The following is a 22,648-nucleotide window of genomic DNA, read 5'->3' on the forward strand; positions in this document are numbered from 1 at the left end:
AACCCCATGTGGGTATTTGACTAACTTAATTCTGCAGAAATAACATATCACTTTTCAACTAAATGTAACAGAAGTGGCTGATTTAATTGCTCCTCTGTGAGACATGGTACTCTCCCGAAGAAGAAAATAAAATGCCATTTAAAACCTGCCTGATTGCATTATCTGTGCTGTTCACGCCTTGGGTTACACTAGGTTCCATTCTAAAGCTTGATTTTCACTATGCACCTTACAACAAAACTATATACAACTTTGAAAATGACATCTTAATAGGTTGAGAATGCAGAATTATTGTGTCACAACTGCTTCGGCAGGTACGTGCCAAACATCTTTCATGACATGATGTGTTACTCTTCAGATATGAACTCACTGTAATTCTAAAAGACCAACCGATGTACCTAAGGCTTTGATGTAACCCTGTGGGGGTTTTACAGCTGAGCAGCAAAGCTACCACGGCTTGATTAGAAAATCTCTTGGAAGGAAATAGATGTGGAACAAGTCATCCATTACTTGTGTTCTTAAGGATTTCTAATAGTGGCCAACAGCTTCTATACAGGAAGTCTCTGTCAGCCTTATCCCAGTTTATATTACAGTATCTGACAATAAAGTTAATGTAGATTATGCTTTTTAAGAGGGCTATGCAAAAATATCAATACAGGTGACTAACCCAATCGACGATAGTATATGTGTCCGTGACTAGTATCGATACATTGTATTTTTAAAATCCTGACAGATTTAAAATGTCCTGTAAATGCCTTGACTCCGTGTGTGTCAAACAACCTCCTCCTCTGCTCCTGTAATGCCAGATGTCCCTGCCTATTACCTTCTAAGCTAAGGCCACTGACTTCCAGGCCTGTCACACGATCCGGCCAAGATCACAACATGGCGTCTCACAAGCAAGTGGCCGTATACTGTGGAGCTATATATACATAATGTGATCCTGGCTCGCCGACACGTGATGGATGTAGCAGTGTAGTGCCCAGGACTTACGAAGAGGTGAAGAAATGTGTCAAAACATGACTCCATGTTACCCTCACTATTTCTATGATGGTTGATGGTAATTGGCACAAAAAAGTGCAGCTGTGGCTGAAGGGAACAGCATTCGTTTTCCATTGATATCTGGACCAACTTTTAGGATAATCCATTCAAAAGTGACCAAAGTGGTGGACCGACAGGCTGACATCATCCAGAGAGCCAGGCTGCTGGAATGGATAAACATATGGCCCCTCTCCTTAATGAGAGCTAATTCGTACCAAAGTTTGATTGACAGGAAAAACATCATCAGGCAGAATATTTTCGTAACACCATCCATTTTTGTACATTGCCATAAAGGACACAGACGTGGCGACGATGGCCCGATCTTGCCAGCAGCCATATGCAGATGAATGTGCACAGGCAGCTGTGGCCTCTGGTTATGGCGCACTACGCTCTACTGCTGCCAACGCCACGCACCTCATATTCTGCCTCCTCCTATCGCATTTTTCAAATCTGCCCTCCCCCCATACGCTTTTCTTTTTTACCTTCACGGTTCACATGTGTACTGCTTGGGGGAGGTTTTTTGCAGCTGGGAATATCCAATTAATTGGACAGGGGGACCAGCTTCTATATTCATACCGCTTCACACAGAATCACACACACCACAGCTGCCTCTAGCTGGTGACATGTTTGAGCAAATGATTGTGAATGGTAATGCTCAAACGAGGTAAATCACTGGAAACATTATTGTTTTCATTGCAAGCATTTAAAAAAAGCGAGAAGTCAAAGCAGGAGCTGTGTGAGGACAATAAGGGGACTGCAGGTGTTGGAGACCGGTCCAAACTCTACAAGGACAAATGGAACTAATAAATCACATTGGGTTGGGATTTTTTTCTCTGCAGCTGGAGGTTGGTGCCAAAAACTTTAAAAGGCCCTGCTGTCCGAACACCTATGCACTTTTTCAAAGTCCTATCAAGCAGGCACTTCCAGAATATAGGAACAGGGGGAGTAAAAAGTTTCTTTTGAGCTCCTCAGCCTGGCAGACTGAATCAGGGAGGGCGCCAGCTAGAGGAGAACCGAAGGAGGAGGATCAAAGGTAGAGAGGAGGAGAAATGGCCCTGGACAGAAGTCAGGAGCGACAGGTGATGTAGGCGTTGATGGAAGAAGTCAGAAAGTGACTAAGGAAACAGAGGCAGCCGGGGCTGTTTGGTAGCGTCTGAGGCTGACATGGACTGCAAAAAAAAAGTAAAATAAAGGTTCATGACCCTTCAGTGACATCAACCAAGCGGATGTCATAACCTATTCAGGACAATAGTTTCAATTAATTCCAGTCAAAGCTGAATACAATCTTCAAATGAAGACAGAAAGTCTTGACATGTAACCATGAACCTTTTCACTTAGAGCAGTCAGTGTATTTCAGTCGCAAACTTCAGGTCACCAGTTAATAAAGCATCCTACGCTTCCTCTCCCAGTAGACTTATAGTGTAGGAAGGCAGCTCACGGCTTCAAAACCGAACCGACTCTAAACACAGCAGAAATAAATAGAAGGCACATTTCTGTGCACACTTTGAAGTGAGAAGGTGGATGAAGAAGAGCAGGGAGGGGCGGGGGGGGGGGGGAGGCAAACGCAGGTCAAGGGATGGACTCAGGCCACGGAACAATTTCATTTTTACAATACGTCTGTGTTATATAATCACACAGAGAGGGAGTATCACTACAACCACACAGTATGAATCGATTGTCAAAATAAACACAATAAGAAACCTTATGTTACAGCACTGTATGCTAAAAAGCAGTGATGGAGATTGACAAAGTACATTTAAGAAAGTACAGTTTTTAGGTAGTTTTCCATGTAAAGGTATTATATGCTTTTCTGGGGGAAATATTTTACTTTATTCATCCCTAAATGTATCTGACAGCTATGGCTTCTCGTTACTTTACTCACGACCCCCTTTATTTATGTTGTGACACTCTACACACCGTTAGGGACTATTGGACAAAACTCCCTATCTGTATCAATCAGTTACAGCAGTAAAATCATAGTTATTATAAATATTAGTCCAGTTCCCATTGATTTTTATGGGAACTCACAGTGGTCTGGGTCGTCATGGTCCAATAATGCCGATGTCTTCTTTGCTTGAGCCAGTGTATGGAAAAACTGTGTGAACAGCGACGTGACACATTGATAAATGGGGGCGGAATGAACTGGGCGTACGATTACAACCGCTCTACATCTCTGGCCTTTGAGTGGCAGCCATGAGTCATGCCTGGATGCTCCACTTCCACTCCCATCATCTTTATAAAGCAAATATGCCAAACACACAGATTTGACCATTTGACTTTCAGCCTCTTTGATGCTCAAATTCCTCCATTAAGTCATTTCTGCTGCACTAACAAAAGGCTGTGGGTCGTTTAACAACCCCCATTAAACTAACATGTGGCGTCCATGTTAACAGATGGTCCGAGCTGTCTGGACCTCTCGGCTCGGCCCGTCCCACAAACGTGGCATTCTCCCACACAATGACTAATACAGACTGCTGATTTCTTTTTTTCAAAGCTGAAATGCAGAGCACAGCGGAAGGTAAATAGATGCTTTTGGTGGCACAGAGAGAGAGAGAGAGAGAGAGAGCGAGAGAGAGACTAAGGAGGGTAGACAAGTGGAATGACTTATTCAAGGGGGAAGTGGGCAGGGAGAAACATGAAATTAGCACAAATAGATTATCTGTCGACTACGGGCAGGCCTAAGAGCAAGCCAAGCACTGTGGAGGGAGAGGGGGAAAAAAAGCAGATTGACTTCTTGTTTGTTCCTCCCTGAGGGGACATCCGATAGAGCCATCACTCACCAAATTGCTGATCTGTAGTTGAAACAGCTGCATCCAAAGCACACATGCACTGAACTACACGCCAATTAGAATGCACAATAGTATGACCCACGCACTGCGGGAGAGAGCAACTGTCTAATCTCTCACATTTGTTTTATTTGCGTGTGCCTCTGATGAAAGCTGTGCTTTATCGTACTTTTGGATGTTACTGCACACAACTGCAACCCACTAATGTGACAGAGTCGTAGGGTTGCTTACAGGAAGAGTTTTGACATTTCGCTTTCTTCACAACGGTAGGATTAGAGGATCAATACCAATTCTCATGCCTGTACGCTATGAATGAAGCTCCAGCCAGCAGATGGTTAGCTTTGACAACACATGACACATTCCATCGCAGATGTGCGATTCTCTCATAGAGTGTTGCAGGAATGAGTCCTAAAACCCAGAAATGAGTTGGCATTTTTGCACTTCCAGCTCCTCTCTTCCTGAAGTCATTGGGGTTTTAGTTAAATGCCTGAAATAAGATCTGTGGTTAACACAAGCTTAAGAGATTTAACCGATTTATTCTACGATATAAAATATATCACTAAAAACCCCTCTCGAGAATTTTGAAGCTTTTACATATCTTAAAAAGAGGTGGTTGCTAACAAGTGGCTAAATGAGACTACAAAACGTAATCACGCCGACTAGACGTGTACTCTCGTTCATGCGACCGTGCTGAAGTTAGTTTATAGCCTAATGCTTTCTACTTCTGCCGAATGCATTCACGCTTCTATGAATGGATGTCATACCATTTTTAGAATATATTTTAATAGGTTTGCCAGATATCATTTGATACATTTTGAGAATTTATCTCAAATCAAGCATTTCAAAAATCCAAACATTTTCCTTGATGTACCATCCAAATGGATTCACAGAAATGTCCATGTTTTGCTTATTAAAAGTAAAAAAGTATCGAAATTGATGTAGCAGAACCAAAGATATGTTCCTTATTATTTGTGCAATGTCTGAGTCTCTACATATTAAACCTACATCAGCTGGGTACAAAGCTGCTGTTTCCTATTGGCAAGTGATGCAGAGTTGGGGTAAAGTGTGTGGTGGACCGCTGCCAATGATTTAATAAAACAAAAAAAGAAGAAGAAGGAAGAAGAAAAAAACGTGTTAGTACTCCCCTGTGAGTTCCCTTTTGAAACGATTTAGCGTGCTCCCAACCCGCAGCAAGAGACTAAATATAAAGGAAACGAGTTGAGTCCACGCCTCCCTTTGTTTAACATCCAAATGATCTTTCCAAGAGTTTCAAATTGCAAAGGTTATACTGCATGTGAGCTCAACCATAGCAGACCCGGGGGAGAATTAAAACCAAACTGGGAGTTGTCCCGGGCAACATTCTGAGATGTTGGGGTACATGGTCAGTGTGGGGATTCACAGTCACGGAGCAGGATGAGGCTGAATCCACACCAGAAAAAAGCTTTGGTGCATCTAGTGACCAATTCGCCCTTTCAAGTGAATCTCCGTACCACCCTGCAGTCAAAGTGACTGTGAACGCTGGAGGTTGTCTCTGACCTTGCCTGATAACGCCTCGCGCCACATCTATGCTTTGGAAATGGAATCACAAGGGTAAATTGGTGAAACAAACTTTACTTTCCCTATCTTCTTCTTTTTTTTTGCTGTATACGCAAACAGGGAAGAAATTTAGTTCAAGATATGGGCCTTATATTATTCTTTTCATTCACTGACGGCGAGGAACAGGTTCGGAATTAATAGCACAAGTGTGTTGCCAGATTGGGAGGTTATGCATTTGGCCTATTAAAAGGTTTGTTATTGTAGGTTTTGGCAAATAAAAACATGACAGTGGCATGACATAAAAGTAGTGCCACCTACAGCTCTTGCTATTCGGTGTACTCTTTGGTTCGTGGTGGGCAGTGTTTTTCACGGGTATGTAGTTGGCGTTTATCCCTCAGGTGGTTCTACAGGAATAGAATGGGACTGGGTCTTCGTATATAATTCAAGGTAGGGACCAAGAGCCCCTTCAGAGACATGTCTGCGCAGGAGAAACCGAGCGAGACAGGGAGCCGAGGCCGAAAGAGAGAAGCTGAGAGCCAGAGAGAGATCCTTTAGTCGCCTGAATCTTCTCCAGCTTTAATTACACTGTATTGATCACAGGCGGGGGGGGGGCATCGAGCGAACAGGGGAGACAGTTGACCAAATTGCAGGCTGTAGTTACTGTAAAGCATGTAGAAAGAGAGAGGCACTGCAATTATGCCAGAGTCATACAGCAGATAATTAGAAAATCCTCCCAACACTTACTCTCTCCACACCCCCATTCAGCCCTGCTGATACAATAAAGCAGAGAGGGTGCTTGGTTTGATTTGAAATTCTTTACATCGATTCCCCCCCCCCCCCCCCAGCGCCTTAAGTCCGGTCCTCTCTTGCAATCAACCAAAATAGAATGGCCATGCATGACACCTCTGGCTTCCCTGTAGCAACTTCAGCCACATGTAACAGAAGCAAAGTCTACTTCTGCAAAGTTGTGCTTCTTCCTTTTTCTTTTTCTATCATTTCTAGGTTGACCTACTTTGGCAAAGAGCTTAAGTTCCTTTCTTTGTTTCTCACACTGTTGTGGCAAGGGCAGAAAATCTGCGGGCTCTCCTACTGTATTTCCATCCCCCCCCCCCGCTCACTCCCGATCCGGGGGGATGGCAGCCGAGTCCAGCACAGTGAAATATGCCAGACTCAACCTCACTGCCCCTGCAAAATCGCTCCCGCCGAGTCTCACACAACTGTATTCCGGAGGTTAAGGAGCTTACGTCTCGTATACGACGCACGGAGAAAGGGACTGAGCAGTGATTCGCCATGGGGGGGTGGAGAGTAAAGCCTCTCTGTGTAGAGTGTATCTCATTATGGCTGAACTGAGTGTTACCTTTGGTAAACAGTGGGGAACATTTCTCAGGCGAGCGTCGCTCGGCAAAAAGCAGCGGGCTGGTAAACGACAGCGGCCCGATGGTGGCGCGCAGCCATTGCTCAAAATCTGCAGCCCCACAGGGATGTATGAGCTTGGCCGTGGTTAGTCAGATAGAATAAATAATCCGCTCCTGTGACAGCCGCCGTCCGACTCTTTTGTGTGAGTAAATTCCCTCCAGTTATTTTTTTGCTGAATGACCTTCTCAATCATGCGAAAAGTCAAAAAAATTCAATTTCTGAGCGAGGCATTCATTATCAGTCATTGTGCTCAAGGGTACCTGCCCATTTAAAGATCATTAGAGACATGTGTACTGCAGTGTGGCTGTACTCCATTTTAAAAGGCATATTGAAGGAAATCAACAAATTTGAGTTTCATTAAATAGCTTGAAGGCATTTGATAATATCCATGTGAATAACATCACAGCAGCAAACATATTATTACAGTAGGACTATAACCAGTGGCGCATGAGAATGACAACAATTGAGGTTGTTTAATTGTTGCCTGATGCTAATCCTTGCACTCAGCTGAGAAAACTTTGATTTTTTTTTTTTTAACAAAACCACAGTGGTTAGTTAGAGCAAATGATTTTGGGACTGAGCATGTCATCTCCCCAACTTTGAATTGTTGTGATGTTCCGCTGCTCTGCTCCTCTCCACTGTGAGCCTCTCATGTGTGAAAAACAAAACAAGAGTAATTAAATCTTCATTCCTTCACCCCTACAGCCATATTCACATCTGTTAAATTGAAAAACCACACAGTGTAAAACAGACCCACTTAAGTCTATGCCCCAGTGACTCTTGTAGGAGCGTCACGGAACGGGGGAGGCTTTTGTCGACCTTTCCTCCAACAGTATAATGGCGCATTGCTTTCCTGTTATATGACCCTCTGTGGCTTCCGTAAATCAAACACTAATTACAGCGTGCAGTAACCTGACGGCTGAAATGCTACCTCCAATGTCTTCCACGGGCTAATAGACAGCTGAGTGAATTCGCCGTCCAAAATAGAGTGTTTCAGCAAGCCGTAAGCAGCTTGGTAAATTAAGATGCACTGACAACTGGTGAACTCCGCACATCATTATGGATCCGCTGCCTAATTGGAAAGAATGGCAACGGTAAACGCATTATTCTTCACTATTGGGTAGCTGTGCTGTTACTGCAATAAAACAACAGACAACCACTGAGGAAGTCCTAGCAGGATTAACCCGACAGGACACCCCAGAGCTAAAATGTTGTGTTGAACCCCTATTTGTCCCACTTTAGCCGATTGGAGCAAATTCCCTTACAAATTTGGAATTTCCCGCCTACATGCCATGATTACAAAAACAATTCAGGTCTTACCTGCCCTGGACTTTGATGTCAGAAACAGCATAGAAGTATCTGGACAGGTTGTTCTCGTCCACCATCGTAGCTCCTGTAGCGGGCCGGAGCAGACGGATCCTCAGGTCTGTGATGGTAAAGAAGTCCCGCAGGTTCTTGGTAGTGTCCAGCTGGCCATAAAGCGAAGCCATGTTGTGGAGCCGGGGCCCAGCAAACAGCGCAAAGCGGTCCTTGATCTCAAAGCGCACCGTTTTATCGTACTTCCACACATAACCTCGCGAGTAGTCCTCGGTGCAGATGATGTCCAGCAGGGTATGCTGAGTCAGGTCCTGCACAGTCTTGGGCTCCATGGTGAAGGCATCCAGGCAGTCAGTGGCATAGAACTGGTAGGGCTGCCAGGTCCGTCCATAATCCAGCGACTTTTCTAGCACCATCTGCTCGGGCCGGCCTGACTCAAAGGTGAGGACGATGTCGTCGGTCAGCTCGATGGTCTTGTTCCAAGAAAGCGTGATGTTGACCAGGAGGGCCTTTGGGTACTTCTTCCAAGACGTGGACTGCCAGAAGGTTGTGGGGTTGCGGCCCTCGATGTCAAACATGAGCTCTGGAGGGTGGGCGAGTTCCTCCGTGGTGGCGTCACATTCATTATTGCACATGTAGGGGTTCTCCTACACAGAGAGAGAGATACAATACAAAGTATTGAAAGGTTGTTAGTCTTGGGGAGAAATAACAAATGAGGTTTATTATGAAGAGGTAAGAATGGCGTATCTCATATACCACCATGTCATTAGGAGAGTCATTTAGGGATTTGTGAAGTCTGAAGCTAAATCATACTAAGGGCACCGTGTGCATACACATGCTCTGCTGGAGCGCAGTGTGCTGTTGTATATTAATATTCGAAGCCACGTAGCTTCATGGTTGCACATCCATCTTTAAAGAGTACGCAGCACCTTTGTTAACACCCGTCACTACAGCGTGTTTGCTTCCTCTCTGTTGCATTGTTACATCACGTCACTACAAATGTCACATCCCTCCCAGAACTGCAATTAAGACGTGTGTTCTTCGAACATGTTGAAATCACAGGAGTAGCGTGCTGTATGTGTCAAGTGGCACAGAGGAACAAATTAATTTTGTGTGATTTGATCAAATGAATAGCATAGTTCATTGACTCTTCATGTATCTTCAAGTATCTCTTGTAGCCCCCCTCAACTTGACTCGTTACCGGTGAGCACATTCACTCTCCACAGGTTGTGCACCTGACTTCACCTAAACCTTTTGGACCATTTAATCATTTCAGCAATAACTTCATTCATCGAGGCAAAACAGACGTCTTATATTTATCCCTCGCGTCCGAATTTGACTTGTGATTTTTTTCAGAGTTTCTTCGCAAGCTTGAAACTCATCACGTCTCGCGCTTGAAAGAGGTCTTTCTAAAAACATTTGTCCGATTTACCACAAATCATTACCAGCTGATGTTCTCTCCTTGCTCCCTCGGGGCTCCATCTAGCTGTCAGGGGGAGGAGGCACTCCTCCAAGAGGACCTTTCAAGTGCTACAAGCTCCAATTTATCAGGACAAGATAATCCACTACTTGATTAGGTGGGAGATGTCACCCTGTGCGTGAGCCCGTGTGTGTGCGTGTGTGTGGAGGTGAGTGTGGCAATGTAGCGAGGAAACCGAGAGAGGAGCAGGATGTAAGATCGAGAGAGAGAAACAGCTCCATTCGGCTAATAGGCTTTGCAAGTTTTTCCTTGTCTTCCAAGGCAAGGTGACAATGAAACAGGGCCCTGTCAGGCCTTGTGACTGTTGGAGGGCCCCATTAATATCCTGTCTGGACCACCCCCTACGGGCTTCTCCCAGCACTGGACAGCGGTGGCTGGGAGGAGACTGAAGAGGACGACGGCAGACGGGCAGTGGAAAATTCCACCCAGGTTTTAGTGTACCATCTCACGGTGTGAGGTTAGGTGTGCCATTAAATGCAGCATCTGGTGCAAAGACAGATGTGTGATAACTCATATGCGACAGTTATGCCTGCTGAGGGGGAGTGCGCGGTGTCTAAGAAACTCACTTGGCATGCAGGAGGGGTGACTGTGGTGCCGTGGCTTGTCGTAAATACGCATTCATCGAGGGAGACCTAAAACTGTTACTCAATGGCGGTGGAGTGCTCTGCTCGGAGCACAGGGGTAGACCGGAGGAGAGAGCATGTTCTTTTAATTGCCCCCATGAATTGTTGTTAATTATTCTGTGTTTGTACTACGTCATACTGACTGAACAAGACGTACTCTTGCTCACACACATTCTTGTGATTAGCACTTCCCCTTTCTAAGGGTGTCCTTGTGTTCCTAAATCATATTAAATGCTGTTAGAGACTCCTATATTTTAATTAAATCTCTGCCTTGAAATCAAGTTTTCAGTTACATAATATTCCATTTTTATACTAAGCAGTTATCTCCTGACACTCATACGGGCAGACTTCTCTACTGTGAGTTTGCTTCGTTCTTACTTATAAACAGTGGAGTATTCGGATCCTTTACTTCAGTAAAAGTAGGAGTACTTCAAAGTAGAAATACTCCAGTGGTTTAACTGTTCACCAGGACCTTGTGACATCACTGTTGGGAGTGGTTACGGATTCAACTGACCCAATCACACACCAACAGTAAAAACACTTTAAAACAGCAGAGTGATGCCTGTCATTGGTATATTGTTTATCGAAATATTACTGGATTATTATTCCTGAGGCTTAAATGCATAAGCAGCATTTTAATGTTGTGGCAAGTTCAGGTTAAGCTCATTTGAACTACTTTATATACTGATGGGTAAGTTCATCTTACACACTTTATCATATTTAATGTTGCACAGAGTAACTGTAGCTGTCAGATAAATGCACTTCAATTATAAAGGAGCAGAACATGACAGAATCTAAATATACAAATGTACTTAGTTTCTTTCCAGCGCAGCTGATAGGTAGGAGATGCATTGATGCCACCGTCAACCTATAATACGCCAAAGGTTCTGCCACAAGAAGTCCAGCTGCAGCCTGTATACCTTTCGGCTTGAAGAGTAAAAGTAAGCACAGGGTGTCTTGATGTGAGCAGTTGTGTCACGTCTGAGGTTAAGCTTTTTGTTCCTTTACATCAGGCAGATCTAGTGATCAGCTGTTACTGTAAAACACACACACACACACAAGCGTCCATCCTCACAGCAAATCTCTGTAATCGGACAAAGACGTATCCCTATCGATCCCTGTGGCTGGGCAGCAGGAAATCTGCTGCGTGTAGCACCCGGCATCCTGGGCCAGTCGTCCAGCGCTCCCCCGAACACACAGGTTAAAAACCCTTCATTACTGTCTCCTCCGCTTCTCGCCTAACGACAAAATACTGCCTTTATGAAGATCAATAACCTCGGCGGTCCGAAGAGAAACGAGATAAAATGCTGAGTGCGGCCTCGTGAAAATCAATGGCAGACTTCTGTGTTTTACTGTAGGGCACCACTGAGGGCTCTGTTAGCCGATTAATGGCTTGGCACACATTAAAATAATTGACAGCGACCGGCACGGCAACGCAGCATTTCTGTAATTACGAAGGATGTTTCTATTAATCCCAGTGTGATGATAAGTGGCCAGGATGGGGGACAGCCATCGCAGACTACCAAGCCAGCGCTGAGGTTGCTGGAGCGGATAGGTCACGCTAAATTGGTGCTAATAGAGATGGCGTCGATCCACCCAAAACACAGCGGCTTAATCCGATTATTAGCAGAGATAGAGTGAGAGGGCAAGTGTGTGTCTGTGTGTGTGCAGGTGGGTGTTCATACCAACGTGGTTGTGGGTGGATTTCTAAATTCCTTTGATGTTGTCCCCATTATTGTCAAACTGCTAATTTTATCAGCTGACCAGTGTAATAAAAATCAAGCAATGCAGCAACATAGAGGATAATAAATTATAATGATTGCTTTCAGCTGCACTCTACAGACCAGCACTATTTGTCATGTTTAGGCCACAGGGAGATGGTTTTGCCAACCAAGGCTTTTAGACATGTTTCAGATGGAACAATTTGCCTTCATATCACTCGTGTGAAGCAATTTAACCCTCAAACATTTGTAAATTAAGTCTGGGTGGATTTTCCAGTTTTTGATTATGCCTCTGTAACTGCTACAGTTTAATGAACAATGGTTAATCATCTGAACAATTATACATTTAAAGATAAAAAAGAGGCTCCTCTAGTGTACCATCTTCCATTAGAATGATATAACAGAAGGCACCTTAAAATTATTCTTACTTTTATGCAAATTCTCACATTTCTATGATTTATTACTCAACTTGAATATGTGAATAACTACCGTACCTTGCTGGGAAACACACCATGCTGCATTGATTCTCCCCCTCCCCCACTCACATGTTTTCTCATATAGATGGCAAGAGGTGATTCAACCTTTACCTAAACTAAAAAAAATAAAAAAAGAACAATTCTTTATGTAAAAAGGTGTTCGGACAAAGGTTAACAAAAGTTACTGAGATTCTGACCGTGTCTAGCTTTAAATTAAGATGTGACCATGGTGTCTGGCAGTCCGTCTCCGCTGATGGAGGATGGGACTTCGGGGGGGGATATCAATTTACTATCTGCCGACAAGCCAACGCGATAGATGGTCTCCCACCAATCAAACAACCCGACAGATGTCTTGGACTTGTAACCCAGATAGCAAATTGAATCCACCCTCCGTCTTTTCCTCTTTCTGCCTCTCCCTCTTCTCTTTTTCTCCTTTCTTGCACACATACATTTCCAATCCAATCTTGTTTTTGACTTCAACAAAGATATGACACAGAGGGATTGGCATTGAGAAGTGCAAGCCGGAGGAGGTTCTTTTAGTTTTTATTGTCGTTGACAGTGGGGGACACTAAGCACCGGACCAAGCACTGGTTAGGTAAAATGATAAAGGTTGTAGGTGTGTCAGTGTCAGGTGATGAACTACTGAATGTTTGCTTTTGAACTCGACATTTAAATCAACCTAAACGTGAATCTTGCCTGGACATTGGACTTCGAGCTTGAGTACAACCCAGCTGAAATAGTGCATCATAGCCTTTTGGTTGATTTTTTTCACAAACAGCCACTACTTCTCGACGGAAAATGATGGAGGAGGACCGTTAGTGCATTCTGATTAAAAGAGCACTGGCATCAAGATTTAGACTGTCAAAGCATCGAAAGTCAGAAACTTCCTTACTATAGAATCTGTGAATGTAAAACAAGAGTCAAACAGACTGAAAATGAATCAAAAGTATCAACTATTTTTGAACAGTGTTACTAAAATGCATGACTGCCGTGAAAATCTCACTTTACGAGTTAACGAGCTTCTGTGTGAGGATATTTTACAATACGGCTGTTTGAAATACGATGTTTACTCCCATATTGTACACAATTGATGATACCAGCATTGATGTTGTCATTCGCTGTCAATATGAAGTCAATTGTCAATCATGTCATGTTAGGAGAATGTGTTTTTTTCACCAAACTCCTTTTGTTACTGAACAAAAGGTATGAAGAATGGCAGCTCCGCCACTAATAATGCTCCTTCTGCTTTAAGATATTTAAAGTAATGAGTTTTTATGTTTTGTTTATTCAGATGCTTTTTGGACCCACACAATGCTGGCAAACAAACCATCCATCCAACCAAGCAACCAACCATCACACCCATGCAATGCTGTCCTATGCTGTTATTGTAGCACAGGAGAGAGAGACATAGACAGATGGAGAGTGATTGGAGGAGTTTATCTCTAAACACATATCAATACCAGAGCCCAGGAGCTCCTAATGAGAGCAACAGATTGCTTCCCCACCACATGCTCCAGCCTTTGCAGGTTTGGGAAGAAGCACTCTCCACGCGACAGTTTATTAGATATGAAATTCAAATCAATTCCAAAGCGCACTCCCACTCTTATTCTTCGCTTCGTCTTTAAAGCTTCAATAGTCAGTTTGGAGAGTGTTTTTATTTGCCAGAGGTTAAAAATATGCTAAGATTAAAGATCATGTGCTGCAGTCTTTCTTTTAATGGGAGAGTCTCACAAATAGATAACGCTTGGTGGCATAAAACAGAGCCAGAGTGCATAAGGAGCCTTCCTGTTTATCGAATACTTTAAGCTTTCAGTTCCTTACAGTAAGAAATGGACTCATCAATTTTCTGTTTGACTTATTCCTAAGAGAAACACGCAACAGTACTGGGATAAGATAATGCATTGTACACAAATACTGCACGGTACCAAAATAATACTGGTTTACTGTAATTAAACGAGCATCCATCCATCCCTCCATCTTCTATTCTGTCCAAGGTCATGGAGGACTGGAGCCTATCCCAGCATGCATTGGACAAGATGCACACTCCACCCCGGACAAGTTAGCAGCCTCTTGTAAGTCTACCCTAAATTTACCATCATATCAAAATATCAATCCACCAATATCAATTTATAGGTGAGTAGAAACTGCTGTTTTACAGAAATTAACAAAGCAGGCGAAAGCAAAAGCACTGTAATTTCTATACTGTTGTTACATATACTCCCATTACAACCGTGCACCACGTGTGTGAGCATGTCATTGCATCAAGAGTATAGAATTTCTCCCACCTATTCCCCAGACATGCATAATATCTTTTCATACATCTATCCATTTCTCTTCAATGTCTTTACCTCTCTTTCCACAGCAAGGTGTGTGTGTGTGTGTGTGCGTGTGAGACGGTGGGGTTAAAGCTATCCCTGCTGCATTAATGAGACCTTGTGTTCCACAATAGATTTCTTCACCCCGACCCAGGGGCTTGATTGAAGCAGTGCTCTCTCAATTTCAAAACCTCTCTCTCTCCAGTCATGCCAACACCTCGACTGGATTCCCTATCCCTCCCTCTCTCACACATGGTGATGGGTGGTGCAGACATAAAGAGGGGCTTAACCTGGACGTGGAATGAATATTGGATGCCAGTGTGACAGATTACAGTGGTAATAGACACCCGGGCCAAATCCTCACAAGGATTACAATCATATTTTCAAATGGCTCAGGGTCGGCCGGAGGTCAACCGTCCTGGACCACGGTCAGCAAGGCCACGGGGGACCTGGAATCACACACACACACACACACACACAGCAGGTTCAGCCTGCCAACTGTCTCACAACGGGCATGCTTTAAGCATAGATTTCAATACAGCTTCTTGAAAAAACTAGCTATTTTACAGTAAGCTTTAGGTCAAAACAGTCAAAGCACCACACCATGAATTAATGATGATAATGAGCTAAAGGAATGGGTGCACGATTAAACCTTCATTTAGGCTTAACAGCCTTTGAACACACACTCTCTTACACACTCATTTTTACAATAGGGTGCAACATTGATAATAGATCTCCATGTTTTACATGATTTGCTGTGAATTAATTCATTAGTGGGTCAACAATTTGGATCATTAATAGTTCAAGTAATTTCAAAAGTGATGGTTTATCTTTCTCATTAAATATCACTGTAAATGGAATAATTGGGCTGTTGGTTAGACAAACAAAAGTAAATGATTTGTGAAACAATTAATGAGGAAGTTAGAATCAAACCTATGAAGTCTCTCCATGACATCTGTTGCACACACCTACACACACACACACACACACACACACACACACACAGATATATACAAAGAGTATTGGTGCTCCACAGACCCTCAGCAGCTTGAAATGGACCACAGGCCGACAGCTCAAAGGGAGATATATTTCAAAACACATGAAATATGCTGTTTTGTGGCACCGGCGGGGTAAAATCCAATAGTGATGTAAGGCAACACGCTGCACCGTTGAACCACCATAAGCACCACAGTGCGGGCCGTCCAGTCGACTGTGGGGAGGTTATGAGGCGAGACGATGTGTAAATGTCCTCGCGTTGCGTTCATCGCGATCAGTGGTGGCGATTGAGAAGATTCATGAGCCTTAAAACAATGGTGGGGAAAGCCTTTAGCAAGCAGCCTCTGCACATTCAGGGGATATAAAAACAATTTCATATTCCATTATCTTTTATATAGTGGTGCAAGCCCCAACGGGTGCCACTGCGATACGGTTTGTAGGACAGACCATCCCCTGCTTAAGAGGTGGTAAATTTGTGAGAGCAAGGCAAGTGCATCGAGAGCTCCAGCCAAGAGTTGTTTGATAGCTGGAAGTGTAGCTTTAACACGGGCAGTTAAGTTGACCGGTTAATGCAGAGTACAGGACATTCGCACAGTACTTTAGCACAACTTAAGGACAATACAGTCGTCAAGCATAACGTGTACAATTCACTGCATCCTTATCTGAGCAAGATTACAGTTTTCTCTAATGTAAAATAAGTTCTTTTGTGTGTGGAAAGACATCAGGGGCTCAATGTAAACGGAGCAGAAAAACTTTAAACAATGTACAGCAGCACACAATTCAAATTTTAGATATTTATTTAAATTCAAATAAACTGATTATATTACATAGTAACTACTATACTGGCACTACTATCACGTGGAGTATCAGAGGCTATTTGAACTGTTTAGCCATTTCTTTTTAGCTTCTGTATTTACTGCAGCCTTGAATCCATTACTTTTATCTGTCTATTTTCAGCATTTATCCATTAGCTAAATGTGGAGACGTCTCTACTCTCTTGCTAACTGCTTTTCACGCTCTCTCCCCAAAATCACAACATGTGATATCCAGTTGTTACAGCATGTGAATATATTATAAAACAAAGCAAACTAAATCTAATGAATATTTTAAGTTAGTCAAGCTATGCTATAATTTTTCCATCCCCACGCAACTTGAAAAGCACTCCCTTGAGTAGTACCCTGGTTTGGAACCACTGATTCAGACAATGTTTCCTTATACATAAGATCCATAGATAGCAATAATGAATTATCTGTGACAAATATGTAAAGAATACCCAGTGGGAGGGGAAGTGCATTAAAATAGAAAGAGAAAAACGATACCACTTCAAATCAAAGCCGGATCCCTTATTCAAATCTACAAAGGAAAAACTGAACATTATTAATTTACGAGTAACTTAAACTGGAAAGATAAAAAGTACAGTAGGCTAATAGGTTTTGGTGAAGTGCAGTCTGGAACTGCTCCTTTGGATTCAGCATTATAATTGTGACTCATGCAATGAACACTGCTAAGCCTCCAGGCATAGAGCACATTATATTCTTTGTAGTCTAGGACAAAATATATATTTCCGAAGGCTACATTGCTGCCCCCCACCAAATCAGGAATGGATCACTGTTATTTTCCACCATTTTCAAGTGTCATTCATCGTTTATTAAGATGACATTTCCACAGTGAGCCAATGCACCAGGGTATAATCGATCTGCTGGCTGCTGCACTGCTGCATCTCTCAATCAAACTGTCCGGTCCGATAACACGAAGGATTTTTCACTGCACATTAAGACTTGAAAACAAGCCTGCAGCCATGATCACCCCTCATCTTTTAGCTGTGAACTCCCTCGGGGGTTGAAATCAGGTGGCAGAGGGGCTATATCACACTCTCACTACCTCTCCACACCCCCCCCCCCCCCCCCCCCCCCCCCCATCCTTTCATTCATGGCTATTTTTAATGGTATAATAACGCCACACATCCTGTATAGAAGCCCTCCAGAGAGACATGGATCACTGTCACCTTGACCAAGCTAGGAGGCTGAGCCCAGCACAGGGAGCCGCCCCGGCTCCTTCCCCATGGAATAAAAGCCCGACCTGCCCGCAACAATACGGCTACCTTACAAATTAGTGCTGGATCACTTGTTGTCCTGATGTCAGTGGGGAAAGAGGTACGACACAAAGGAATATTGTGTGGAATGTAATTGGTATGGCAAAGTGTGGGAGTAGCCATGCCTTAGCCTTCCAATTCTTGTATTTGTCATTGAGCAGTAGAAACTGCAACATGTGGTAAAAAATACACAAAACTACAATGTTAGTTGTGCAACTATCCTTTGATTCTGTAAACTTTACCGCAGCTAGTGGTGACAGGTTATTTTTTCTCTTCCAGAGACATTGACTTTGTGTTCAAAATGTCACAATAACATACTACTCATATTAAATACGACATAAAAATCAGTATGTAGTGCGTTCACACTGCGTAGGTTGTTGATTGTGAGACTTTGAGCCGAGCTACAAGCTGATAATATGTCACTTTATGTAGATGTCTGTTTACAACATGTGTTCCTGTGAAGACCCGTGGTAACTTCGTTTTTAGGATAAGGTTTATTTTCATCACACCTATTTTTCCATTTGAGCATATTAGCATGCGAGAGTTTTGTTTAAAAATTGGCTCATCTGTGTAACGTTATGTTATTTCTTGAATTAATGTACATTCATTGGGATGAACTTTATTTGTATCTCTCTTTCAGTTTCACCGTTCCCCAACTAATCCGTCTGCAGATCAAAGAGCATTTCTCTGTGAAGTTAGAGAGAGAATGGTGTGAATTTGACTAGATCACTACACCGCCAACTGTTTTATGTCAGTCAGTAAGCACTTTAAGTTTGGGAAATGATTGAACTACTAATGTTTGAAATAAACAATTATTGCCAATTTGTCTACCAAAAAGGAATAATCATTAATAATAATTATTAATGTTTCATCAGCTTGTTTTTCGACCAACTTCCTGCAAACACCATTCCCTTCAGCCTCAGCTGCTCAACCTGATCTCATGAGAAGGCGTATAAATAGCACGACTTCTTTGTGCGTCATTATCACACATTTTATGTTTGGTTTAATGCCACGTCGTCACCGTCAAAGTGTCCCTGTTGTGCTTGGTGTTACAGTTTCCTGGTTATCAGTCCTGTGTTTGTTTGACTCCGCTAGACACTGTGTTTTTTCCAGAAACACCCTGTTCACACTCTCAGTTACATTACACAAGTGCATATAAGCAGGTTTGGAACTGAGAAAGACCATGCATTTTATGCAAATATTGGATTCCTTAGAAATTGGCTGCTCCCACCTTCAGGCCGATGGAGAGATACAGTAGTGGTATTTTGAAGAATGCCACAGATTTTAGGATACTGTTTGAAAGAATTGAGGAGCAGATACACTTTTTACGAATGAAAAGAAATGCTTTAAGGACAAAAAATATATAAAAATCATCAGGCCTACTACCATTGAGGAATAAGCAAGGAAGCGTAGTGTCCATCGCACAATAGTTGATCAGAAAGCTCTTACAGTCATATAAGGGCCCTCACATTTCACTCCTAGTGTTGCCTTTTTCAAATCAAGCACCCATCATTGCACTTCACCCCTCATTAGTGGCTCTGCAGACGGCCGTGAGAACACGGAGAATCTATTCCCGTTAATGAGCGCTTCTGTGACTCGGTCAGCAGCGGCCAGAGGAGGGGGTAAATTTAGCACCTTATAATTATCTCAAAGGGGTCTGGGGGATGAGGGGGGGGGGGGGGGGGGGCTGAGGGTGTGAAAGATGTCAAAAAATCCAATAAGTCGTCATCCTTCCATTTTCCGTATTCACAGGATTTCTATTTTCTTTACTCCAGTCTTTAGGGTCTTTCCCTCTTTTTATTTTATTTTTAAGTCACAGCTTTTAAGAGATGATTAAAATCAATAGTGGGGTAAAGCTCAGCATTCCCAGTGTGGATATTTAACTGTTCAGAGCGTAGTTGGGATTCAGCTCCAGGCCTCTCTGTCAGATCACTGAAGGTCTATTTAGTCATTCTACAGGGAGACTTTCTTCCTTTTCCCCCCTCTTTATTCTTCTTTCTCTGTCTCCTTCCCTCCCCTCCATTTCTTCTTACCACGGAATCTGAGGAAATGATTGGCAGATGACTCCTGGGAAAAAGAGCTCGGGCCTTTTCCTCTCTCAGAGCTCTCAGGATCATGACACTCAAACACACTGACAGGCAAAGTGGGCGCACACAGACACACACAAATTCATTTCAAAGGCAAGTCACACAGATCCCTGAAGAAAAATAAGGACAAATACACACACACACACACACACACACACACACACACCGACTTGGCACTATTCCTATGATCCTTGACAGCTTAGTATATGTAAAAAAATGAGTGAAACTCCTAAACTTGGCCAGATTTTTGGGATATATTTGCAGATGTGAAATTAAAGAAAGCTTAATAACTCAATATTAGCAGCAGCTGACACCACAGGAAATAATGGTGTCCCCTTGCAGTCACCACATCTCACTGTTGCCAAGGTATTCAAGCTACAACAGTTAATACAAAGGCAGCCATTACAAATACTGCGAACAATTCTGAAATATGTAATTCTCCGTCACCATACATAAATAAAACGGAGTCAGAGAAACTCATCAATACCACCAGCACCAATGCTCCAAAGCAGGAGACACTCTATACATTGATTCTCTGAAGACCTGTCGGGCTAAAAGAGGAAGCGGTCCATGAAATAAAAACTAAAAAGGAAGACTCCTAATAGCGCACAGCGAGCAACAACGAACCACAAGTGGATCCACTTGATTCCACGACAATAACTTCAAGCATCCGCCACTGTCGTAATCAAAAATCCTCAAAAGGGAGTCAAGGGTGCTCCGCCGGCTGATTGTCTCGGAGCGCTTGATGAGCCGCCATTATAAAAGATGAGAGGAGAGTGAGGGGTGGGTAAAATAAATAAAATACAGAAAAGGAAATCAAAAACTTTAACAGGGCCAAAGGGAAATACTAAACTAATCAACTCCACTCTGCTGAAATGATAGATGAATTAAGCCCTCTGCTAGTGATTAATTAAAGTAAGAGATTCTAACTAATGGGACCACACAGAGCAGTGTAGAAGACCGGTACTAACTGTTGTGTACATTTCCGGCTCCAAACACAGCAGAACCACTTCGGTCTCAGGCTGCAACCCCCTTGTTAGATGCAGTGGTTGATCTTGTGATCACTGCACACAGGCTTTGCTCATTAAGGAGACGGCGGAGGGAGGAGGAGCTCTTCGTTAACGCTCATAGGACGATACATCTATAAAACCACTGTGAAGTAAGATTTCACGTGAATGCTAATATTTCAGATTTTGCCAATGAAAAGTGAGGGCTCACTCGGGAAGTTACTTGAGCAGATAGCAGCAGCAGCAGGTGCTGATGTGTTTCTGTGATGCAAGGGGTTCGGTGGTTAAACTGTGTGGGGGGGAGGAGGGGGAGGAGGAGGAAGATGGGGAAGAGCAGGAGAAGAAAACGAAGCATCATGATTGTATTTTCTGTACTTTCATTAGGTAGATTTGATGTTCTACTTATTTCACGGACATCTAAATCTGTGTATATTAGGCATGTAAAGCTGCCATGTTTATCTCACAGAAAAATACAGATTTGTATTCAGATTTATGCCAGAAGTGGGTGAAGCATACTTCAGGAGTTGCCAGAGAAAATCTTCACAGCTCCTTCTCTGTGTTTATTTATATTTGCCGACAAAATATAAAAAAAAGAACATAACATTTAAAGGATGTAACTTAATTAATCAAAATGATGAAGCATACAGAAAAGCTTCGTATCAGGTTGCAGGAGGAGGTCCATAAAATTAAATTGGTCTGAAGTGTAAGAAAAATCTGAAAAACTCAGCTGGCAATTTTGCATTTCATTTCAGGGACATCAGAAAACCTGTTTGCGTCAACTATCAACGCATGCACAGTGCCAGGCTCCAATATGGGATCATTAGGTAAAAATAGGACCTTTGCCACATCAGAACTTTGAATGTACTACTTCACTTTGCCATGTGCGGTGCAGGATGAACAGGACTGAAGGATGAACCTTGTTAAATCTCTGAATATTGATCTTAAAACCGTGTGTTTTTGGCTCCTTACTTTACACGTTGACAAATCTGCATCATGAGAAGTCATGCTGCTTTGCAGTTCCTGTTTGCAGTGTACAGACAACAAACACCTGGATTACTTGTGATACCTCTAAGGCTGATAAAAGGCTTTTTGCGTGTCTATCCTCCTCCTCCCACCACTGTAAAGTCTAAAGTCTACTTTGTGTAGCAGTGTGTCTGATGTCTGTGTGTTTTGATTCGAATGAGTTATGACTGACACAATTTGCCTCAATTGTCAGACTGCTACTCCAAAATCAGGTGACAAGGATGCAGTTCCTTTTGGTTTCAGGCACATTACGTTCATATCCACATATTGTATTTGTATTCATTATCATATAGAGATACTGTATAATTTTAACATGGCTGGTAAAGAAAGTACCTAATGAAGTAAAAGTTGAGAAGTGTTGTACTAAAAACTCCACTGCTGTAGTTTGGATGTGTTCATCTGCATTTCGTTGTTTCTATATAAGCAGCTTCTCTGCTAATGAGCTGCTGCTCTGCTGGGTAGCTCTACAGAGGAGAGCTGATTGGTGGGTTTCAGGCACGTCTAATGTCTTGACAGACACGAGAACAAACTCAGAGTGGCTTATTCAAGTGTGTTCTTTTTTTATAGTTTCGGACTCTGGGGAAACGGCGTGACCAACATCATTTGGCTTTTTACTATTCCGCAGCTAAATTTCATGGATATCCTCCTTTTAAAGATATATGTCCTGGGAATGTACTATCACCAGCCTTTTTTCTGCTTTTTCATACTGCACATTACAGTGTACAGTACGATCTGGGA

General features: G+C 42.9%; 1 protein-coding gene across 1 annotated transcript in view; it reads right to left on the reverse strand.

Moving 5' to 3' along the window:
* Nucleotides 1-22,648, reverse strand: part of ntng1a (netrin g1a) — an 85,741-nt gene that overhangs the window by 40,077 nt on the left and 23,016 nt on the right. The window contains exon 2 of the mRNA XM_076095189.1: nucleotides 8,094-8,737. Coding sequence (XP_075951304.1) covers nucleotides 8,094-8,737 — 644 coding nt within the window. The remainder of the gene's footprint in view (nucleotides 1-8,093; nucleotides 8,738-22,648) is intronic.

The sequence above is a fragment of the Anarhichas minor genome, unplaced genomic scaffold (assembly GCF_050575085.1).
Source record: "Anarhichas minor isolate MPS153535 unplaced genomic scaffold, ASM5057508v1 ptg000001l, whole genome shotgun sequence".
NCBI classification, from domain to species: Eukaryota; Metazoa; Chordata; class Actinopteri; order Perciformes; family Anarhichadidae; genus Anarhichas; species Anarhichas minor.